Source organism: Kryptolebias marmoratus, linkage group LG7 (genome assembly GCF_001649575.2).
Source record: "Kryptolebias marmoratus isolate JLee-2015 linkage group LG7, ASM164957v2, whole genome shotgun sequence".
Lineage (NCBI taxonomy): Eukaryota > Metazoa > Chordata > Actinopteri > Cyprinodontiformes > Rivulidae > Kryptolebias > Kryptolebias marmoratus.
Genome location: NC_051436.1, coordinates 12,852,962 through 12,862,481, shown reverse-complemented (window position 1 = coordinate 12,862,481; position 9,520 = coordinate 12,852,962). Strand labels below are relative to the sequence as shown.

Here is a 9,520-nt window from a genome sequence, read left to right as displayed (position 1 = left end):
TCGCCTTTAAGGTCCTACGGTAAAAGAGGCATCGAGGCCTGGGCCACTGCCAAAGAGTTTCAAAATATGTTCAAATGTTCAATTCCTCAAACTGTTAAGTCACGATTTCTCGTGAGGTTTTGGAATCCCGACCAATAAACCGCTGCAGTTACCTACTTTTACACATAACCTGGGTTGATTTACTTCCACAGATTTGTATGAACGTGGTTTAAAAAACAGGAAGAGCTGACTGATTCCAGGAATTACGAGGAATCCGAGGACTTTCTGAGAAGAACGTTGTTTCCTTTGCATGAAACCCGAGGCCTGCTGTACTGGTTCGGGAAAGGCGTGGAGTGGGAGAAGACTTGGATTTACGCACCTCGTGAGTCATTTTTACTGGAGGAGCACCTACTGTCAGCTGATGGGGACAGATTTGTGAAATAAAAAGTGGGACAGGCAGTTCCCTCTCACTCACCAGGGCCTTGTTCCCACTGCTCCGCTTTGAAAAGCAGATTTCGCTTACTGTTCATACATGGTTTTTGGGGAAGACAAAACTGGTATTTTTAAAAACTCTTTCTAAAGAGGAGATTTTGAAGAAACGGCGTCTCTATCAACCAAAGATGTATTATAATACTAAACCAACCATCCCCACCTTCTCTCGTTGTCGGGAGTTGAAGCCGGAAGGACCCGGTTTACCGGAGCTGCCGTGTTGTAATTTATGGAACCAGAGTCTGCTCATTTGGGATTTGAGGCTTTAAGACCCGCCTACTCTCCTGCATCACTGGGTTACATAACCTTTCTTTTAAGCATCAATTACAGTGAAATGTATGAGAAAAATAAATAAATATTTGAACATTCAGCAGCAAGTTAAGAACTATGTGAATCAAAGAGCGACAACACCTGAAAATATTACTGGAGGTGTTTTTACCAATCAGATTTTTTTCATATCTGACCCAGGTCTTTTTGTATAAGTGGTACAGAATTTGATACATATCCGATGTTTTTCAAAGCGACCGCGGTGTGAGCGTTCGTGTTGCATTTCATGTCGCTGGCTTTGACTCTTCATCCACATAAGCCTCTGCTCAGATGCAGCAGCTCAAAAAAAAAAACAGCTCATCGTTACCATTTGCGCTCTTTTTCTTCTCGCAGCGTCCGTATTTACTTCTGTAACCTCAGCGTGCAGAGTGTGACGTCATATCTTCTTCTGCTCATGCGGCTCGTTTCGGGAACTGAAGACCGTTCACACTGGAGGCTGATGGAAGTCGCATTTAAAATGAAACGAGACCGACCGTGCAAAAAAAAATCAAATTTGAGCATTAAGACCTGCAGTGTGAACTTAGAGGCAGTTTTTGGACAGAAGCTTCGTCTGAAAGATCTTCTAATCTTACGAACATACACTGCTGCTCACTTTTCTGCTCCCCACCAGTAAATGAGACGCCAGGGTTCATCTTTGACGATATGACAGACACACGCAGCATTCAAGTTGTGGCTAAAAAAAAAGGAGCTTCTTCCTCGGTACGTTTTCAGGTCAGACCTGGGTGCCACTTTAAGTCAACACGTGCACCGTCCTCCCTTACTGCGGCTGTGTAGTGCACATTTTACTTCCTTTAAACCCTCCGTCAGCACGCGGTATTGTTTGCGTTCTCTCTGTGTTGCACAATCGCAGTGGCAAAGCAAGAAACACCCAGGAGCTCAAGACTGACACAAAGTTATGAAACTCCGTAAGACGTAACACCCGAGTTAAACCTGACCTGGGAAACAAACTTGCCACACAGGACTGTTGTCATACCATACGCAGGCAGAAAAACAACTCTTATTATCTTCCCCGCTGTTGGAAAAAAAAAAAGTCTAGTCTAGTCATTATTCCTGTTTGCCTCGCTTTTTCCAACTTCCTACTACTGCAGAGTACAATGATGAGTGCAAACCTCAAACACAAACAACACAAAGGGCTGCAAAAAAAAAAAAAACAATTCAGAAGGACACAGGAAACAGACTCGTGCACGATTCACCATGAGAAATAAATAGAAATGTGAGCATTTCTTTGAAAAGGTTCACATTGGACGATCAAAGATGAGGCAATGCTTGTCGCCCATCAGTGGCTGCCTCCTGGGAGTTTCATTAAATCCAACCAGTGGATTCTTGGGATATTTCGCTAACAGACAAACAAACACACACACACACACACAGATACCATCTGCAGCGTCTCAAACAGACTTTTCATTGTTAAAGACAAAAGGACTGGATGAGGCTCATTATTATTGCCAACTTTTTTTTTTAAATTATTATTATTACATTTTTTTTGTTCTTTGTCTTCGTTTTGTAACATTTAAATGGTTTGGCTTTCCAACCAGAAATACGAGGACGTTAATGGAAAAGTACAAACGAGCATTTTCCCCTAATGGTCTTTGTGGACACGGGGCAAACAGAACTCCAGAGCGATCATAAATCTCCTCTGCCGTATAAATTTCGTGGCGGTTTATTTAGCATTTATTGAGGAAATTTCAACAGACTTGTACAAATAAAACTTGCTGGCATTGGCACAAAATAAAAACCCCTAAACAAATCAAAAGGACAAAAGGACTACCCAGGTCCTTACGCCTCATTTGGTGTCAGTTCAGCAGAGTTTGACGTACTTTCACTCCAGACCGGTTGGTTGACTGATTTGAATGATTGGCAGCTATTAAAGTTCTCAAATGAAGGTGAAGGTTCGCAGCATTAGTTTAGGAGTCCTAGTTCAGGGAGCAGGTTGAGAAGGAGGCCGTAAAGTTCTTGAACTCAAACACGAGCTTGGAATCGACCCTTCATACCCAACAGGCCCGAGCGCCGCAGGTACTCCTGAGTTTGTGGCAGTAAAACTTGATTTAGAGGCACCCAGAAACGAGAACTGGCTGTAAAACACTTTACACAATGAATGGATCTGGGATGTCGGGTCTTTCTACTTCCTAAAATTTGTGTTTGCGTTGTTTCCAATAATAGTAGTGTTACATCCTTATTATCACATTACTGCACAAAAACCAGGGCAGAGGTTTAAACCCTGCTTATATAAAAAATACAACTCCTTATCTGTTGGTTGCACATGACTGAGGAAAGATCAAATAACCAACATTTGAGATCTTTAGTTCACTGGTGATGGAAGAGCTTCCATGTCTTTGTCTATAGATATATAAATATTATATGAAATATTCTGTTTTCTCTTTTTCTGCCTGTCGTAGTAATTGTTCAGGTTTCCAAAACCGTAGCTCACACTTAAGCCGTGTGTGACTTTGACCTGTCGGCGTTAGCTGTTTTTGTTGTTATTTGTCTCAAAACACCGGATTTCTCTCCCAGCCTGAGCGGTCGTCGTCAGAGAGCGGGTTTTGTTTGCCCGCAATGACTCGTAATTAAATCCTGAGAGGGCTGCTAATTTCTCTGTTTCGGTCAGAAGCGGTACTCGGGACGTTTGAATGAATCGCTGGGAATTTGTAGCTGAACAACCGGGTGTGTCTGCGGCAGCCGAGCCCTCTGATAATAATATTATTCCTCCGTTCCCAGGGTGCCCTGTTAGCCAGATGTAAAAGGCACAACATGGAAACGGGCCAAAGGGACCTATGTTTACTACTTAGTAGAATATAATGGTGTAGTGAAACACTGAAAGGTGTTTTCCACTGTTGTAGCTTAATAGTATAGTTAAAAAATAATTGAAATACATTTGTAATGGTTTCAAACATTCACAAAAAGAAAAAAAAATCAACACAAAATAGTGAACTTTCAGAAGTTTGAATATTAAAGGTGTTGAATCCTGAGGATACTGACGCGCTCCAGATAGAAATATTTGTTCTAACAATAAAAACTACTTGTATCTAGAAAAAAAATTATAATTTTTTTTTGTCTTGTGAGTTAAAGAGAGACAGGCGGGATCCACGTAGTTAGCTAGGTTGCTAGCCTGTAGGGCATCTCTATTGTTCCCGCCTTATTATTCAGCTCTTTCTGATTTTTAATGCATTTTTGTATTTTGTATGTATTTTTCTGCTTTTTGCAGATGATGTGGTCCTATTGGCTTCATCAGACCGTAATCTACAGCTCTCGCTGGAGCGGTTCGAAGCCGAGTGTGAAACGGCCGGGATGAGGATCAGTGCCTCCAAATCCGAGGCCATGGTCTTGAGCCGGAAAAGGGTAGAGTGCCTTCTCCGGGTCCTGGAGGATGTCCTGCCCCAAGTGGAGGAGTTTAAGTATCTCGGGGTCTTGTTCACGAATGAGGGACAAATGGAGCGGGAGATCAACAGGCGGATTGGTGCAGCGTCTGCAGTGACAGTCTGTCGTGGTAAAAAAAGCGCTAAGCCAAAAGAAAGAATGGAATGTTGATGGAGAAAGAAACACAAACAGAGACAAAGCTTATTTTGAGTAGAGTAGATCGGGTCCTTGGAACAAAAATAAACGTTTAAGGAAACCATAACTGTTCTAAAATGTCACTGCTGTCAGTCTTTTCATTTTTAAAGCACCAATCCATGGATTCATGCCCAAAATACTGCTGCCTTAGGACAGCTTAGAGAATGCTTCTGATTAAAATGAGTATTTTAGGACAAACTTAACATAAAAATGTGGTACTCCTCTGTTTTATCTCTGTCTAAACAGTGCTTTAATAGTTGCTCTGTGCACAGACCAAGATGTCACTCCTGGATTTGGACTCCATGAACGCGTCTCTCGATGAATCCGCCAAATAAGGCGGCACCTACGCGGCAACACGCCAGAGCAGGTTCTGTACCTGCAGCTGCGGCGCTGCCCGAGTCACTGGCTCGGATGCTGAGTCCGTTCCTTCTGAGCGTTTGCGAGGGCGGCTCCCGTCTGAGTCGGCCCATTATGTCAGAGGTGCCCCAAGAATAGCTCCAGTGTGCCGCGCTGAGCGCCAGGGCGAGCGTGACGTCCAGAACTTAACTGTCGTTGGGCCAAACCCAGGAGAAACAGGGGCCCTACTGTTTCTTCTCATTAGGCACACCCCGGCCTCACGCACACACACACAAACACACACACACACACACTTACAGACGCAAACACACATGGAACCGATTTAGGTTTTCCTCTGCCGCTGTTCAAAATGCCCCCAGGATAAACACTGGAAGCCAAGCCGAGCCAGGGAGGCCGGCGATCGCCATTAGAACCGGGCCTGTGACGCAACGTGGGGGTAATGGAAGGTAGCGGGTCTCAGATGTCGCCTCAGAACCGCGATGTGGAGACGATTGAATAAAGAAACGCGAAACCTGCAGCCAGCAAGTCGATGGTGTTACGATTTTTTTTTCTTTGCTAAATTATATTTTCTCTTGCGGTGTCATAAATCACCCACATTTGTTCTGGCTGGCGAGCGGTTCTGGGCTGGAAGGAACGTCTGCGCGGCACCTAAGCGGTCTACAGGCATCCGATCATTTTAAGGCGTTACAACGACGAGAGACGAAAGGTCAAGATGCAAAATGACAGCAGGGCTTTTATGGAGCAGAATCATCACGTTGTGTTGTTGTTTCGAGAATACAAAATAAGCTGCAACTACGGAGTTTTGGTTTAGAAAACGACAAAAAAAAGAAAATGTGGTACAAAAAAGGTGATTTTTTTGGGGGGGGAAAAACAAAATAATGTGAAAGAGTTCCCATCATGGAGAGTAATGACATAAAACAGCAACGATGGGGCAGTCTTCCACGAAGCAATGGGAACATTTAGAAACTATTATGGCTCAGATTTACACAAAAAAAAGTAATTCAATAAAGCTATAATGCTATAAAGCAGAGGTCCCCAAGCCCTGGGTCGCGGACCGGCACTGGTCCGCGGGTCATTTGGTACTGGGCCGCACAGAAAGAGTAATTAATTTACAGTATTTCCGTTTTTTTAATTTTTGAAGTCTGAACGACATTTATTTTGAAAAACTGACCGGATTCTCTCCACTCCATCCGTCTATGACTCTTGATGCGTGTCAGAACGCTTATCGAGGTCACGTGACCCGTCACCGCTAAAAACAAACCCACAAGCAGCAAAACGAGTAAAAAACAAACGTCTCTGGAAGCCCTGGATGGGACCGTCTGGTTACTGAGAAACAGGCTCAGAGCTCCACTGATTCAACGTTATGGTGAGTTGTATTCTTTGTGCACTTTATATTTGTGGTGTCTCTTATTTTGAAGTTTAAACACAGAGAACATCAGGGGGAGGAGAGGCTGTTATTCATGTCGATAACGCAGCTAACAAAGCTGCGAGGACACATTGGATTTAAAAAAATACCCCCGTTTTCATGTCGGTCGTATAATTTTATTTTGTTGTATTTATCCGCCACACCTTTAAAGGCCGGTCCGTGAAAATACTGTCTGATAATGAACCGGTCCGTGGAGCTGAAAAGGTTGGGGACCCGTCATGAAGCTGTTGTTAATCGACGTGTGCTTCGACTAATCAAAACTGTTTCCAGTAAACAGGGCTTGCACCTTGTTGGAAATAACTAAACAAAAATAAGGCATTTTGTTAGAAACAATGATATTATTTTCGGGGTGGGTGCGGGGGTGTAAACCTTTGGGGTCCCGGGCTCCTGCCCTGGTAAATCCTTTCGGACAGTCCGGCCCTGCGTCAGGGAAACAATAATATTCACGGAGACATTCTGGATGTAAATAATTCTCAGTGACAACGTGAATTCCAGTAAGCGAAGCGGAGCCATGTCAAACATTACCCACCCCGTAATGTCCTGGAAAGCCTTCATCTCCAGCAGGACGGTCCTCCTCCTCCTCCTCCTCCTCCTCCTTCTCCAGCTACAGCGCTCGTCCCCGTGAGGCGAGCGCGCGCCCCGTTAAAAAGCCCGGCTCCACGCGCTCGCTGCCTCAGTCGCTGGAAGCAGCGTGAACCAGTCATTTCCCTCGGTGTGTTTTTTCTTTATTTCCATCCTTCCTCCGTCGCTCTTGTGTCTCCGGTGGCCGTGCGCGCCTACACGCTCCGGGGACGCGTTGAAGAGACATTCGGCGCCGTTTATCGGGCGAACTTCGCCACCGACACCCAGAGAGAAGGAGCTGGATTCCGCCACCTGCTCCGTCCGCCCCCCGCGATAACGAACGGAAAGGTTCACCTGGAGAGGACGGGATCGTCGCCGTTTGCATGAAACTGTGGCCAGGTAAATATCCCCCTGCAGACTTTACTGTCTAATTTAAATCTGAGCAACAACTTTTAAACACCCTGCTTCTGTTAGCCACACTATTTATTTATTTTATTTCTAGTGGAAGCTTTTATTTTTTGAGTAAGATTTTACCACACCTCTTCGGGTCACGCCAAATCTCGCTTTAAAACAGTACAATTTAAGGTTATTTTACTGTTTCTGAAACTGAACGTCACATTTCTTGTTTTCATGTTGTTGGAGTTCAATTTCAGATTATGGGAGGTAATTCGCCTTTGAAAAGGAAGCACAAATTCCTACATACGTTTCCTTAAAATTGAATTTTAAAGTTAATTTGCTCTGCCAGCTCATGGTGCAGCAAGACTATAAGACTATAGATTCAAAGCCTTCACATTGTCTTTGACTTTTATGCAAACTTGTGTTTACTAATTAAGAATGCAGTTTTTTGTCATATGTTCTGTAGAGGGAATATAACACTTAATCAAGCTGTGTTATCAAAGGTTTAAATTATTACAGTTTCACCAATTTAAAGAGTTTTCCATTTACTCCACCTTTTTATTGCTCATCTGAATCTTTATCTAAAAAAAACACTTTTAACCTGTTTATGTGCACATTTTATTATTTTATTGTATTTTATATGCAGCTTTTATGACCACGAGTTCAGTTGTGCTTATATTTATGTATTTTACTCATTTTTTTAATCCCTTTTTTTGTAATGTATTTTAGCGTGAATCTAACAGGGACTACAGCTGAAAAGCCGGACCAAACCCACGTTCATTAATCTGCACGGTCTCTTAGAAGCAGAAACAGACTGCAAAACTAAAACATGATGAACTTATTGTTTCAAATCTCTTGATTCGAAAAAAAGGATGCATTTCTGCACAAAACACCTGCGACGTCCAGGCTGTGTGCACCTTTAGGCGCCATTCGTCAGACTGTAGATTCGCACCTGTGCTCACAGGGACGGTGTGTGTGTGTGTGTGTGGGGGGGGGGTTGTTGTTGTTGTTTTGATGCGAACCTGGCGCTGCGAGTACTTTTCCATGTTTTCGAGCTACTCGTGCAACCGTATACGTTTTTTTGTGGTCGTTGTAAGGGCCGGTGGGAGGGAGGGGGTCAGCTTGCATCTCTTTTTGTGACATGACAGGGTCTTAAAAGCACGCTATTGTTTGTGGGAGAAATGTTCAGGGGAGGAGGTGTGTGGTGGTGGGGGGTGGGATGCAAAGCTGCTTCCTGCACAGGGGTTTCACTAACAATGGCCTCTGGTTCAGAAATGTCGGCGTTTCTCTCGATTTCTGAGGCGGGAACGTGGGACGTTTCAAAGGAATGGCAGAGAAGAAAGACTACGAGGGGAGGGGGGGGGCAAAAATCTAAGTATAAGAACAATAGGGCAGTTCTGGGGGGGGGAGACGTGGTTACATAAGGACTCTGGTGTCTTCAAGTTCAAATTCAAAGTACGCCTTGATCTTCTTCTTTCTCGTTTTGAAGTCACCCGCAGCTGAGTTTGGCCCGTTTCCAGCCCCGACCAGAAGTCAAACCGGCCCGTCAGTAAATATTTAATGGTTCCCGTTCGTGCCGGATGAATGTTTGACTTGGGACGCGTCAAAGCTCGCAGCCGGTCCTGTTCGGCGGCCTGAATGCGAATTGTGCTGACTTGCATTTTTTTTTTTTTTTTTTAAGCGAGTAACTGTGACTATGCAAAGATGGCGGGGTGGTTTTACTTCCTGAAAGATGATGTCACTGGCTTTTATTTCCATCCTTGCTAACGGTGCAAATGTTTCTTATCTGCCTCGTTCCAGACAGAACCGGTGGTCGCAGCTGCGCTCCCTCGAAGAAGAGGTGGATGATCGGGAAGGGCGCCGAGGAGGACCAGCTCGAGTCGAGCAGCCGCGCTTCCCCCAAACCGGGCCCGAAGGACGCCATGTCCCTCGGGAGCTTCCACCTCATGCAGACCCTCAAGAACTCTCCGGCTGCCTTTCGGCGCCACTTCCGCCGCGACCGGACGGAGTTGCTGTCCCACGGCGACCCCCTGTTCAAAGTCAACTACCTGGGCACGGCGAAGATCTTCTCGCTGGACAGGGAACAGGCCCAGGACGCCATCACGCAGCTGCTGGAGGGCAACGCCAACAAGAAGCTGAGCAAGGACCACGCCCTGGTGGTGCGCCCGAGGTACGTGGAGGTGAAGGAGCTGAGCACGGGCCGGCAGCTGACCAAGACGTACCTGCAGGACATCGCGTACTGCGCGGCGGACGCCAGCCGGCCCAACGTCTTCCTGTACATCTGCAAGCACCAGGGCCAGCAGCTGCAGTGCCGCGTGTTCTGGTGCAGCCGGGCGGAGCGGGCGCGGGACATGACGGCGTGCCTGGCGCGCTCCTTTCAGCGGGCGCTGAGCGACTGGCAGGACGGCTCGGCCACGCTGGCGCCGGGCGAGGCGG

The 9,520-nt window shown here is 45.7% G+C and overlaps 1 protein-coding gene across 1 annotated transcript in view; it reads left to right on the top strand.

The window, feature by feature from the left end:
- The first annotated feature begins 6,767 nt into the window (after positions 1–6,767).
- si:dkey-19b23.8 overlaps positions 6,768–9,520 on the top strand; it is a 3,489-nt gene continuing 736 nt past the window's right edge. The window contains exons 1-2 of the mRNA XM_025010569.2: positions 6,768–7,087; positions 8,885–9,518. Coding sequence (XP_024866337.1) covers positions 7,072–7,087; positions 8,885–9,518 — 650 coding nt within the window. The 5' untranslated portion in view covers positions 6,768–7,071. The remainder of the gene's footprint in view (positions 7,088–8,884; positions 9,519–9,520) is intronic.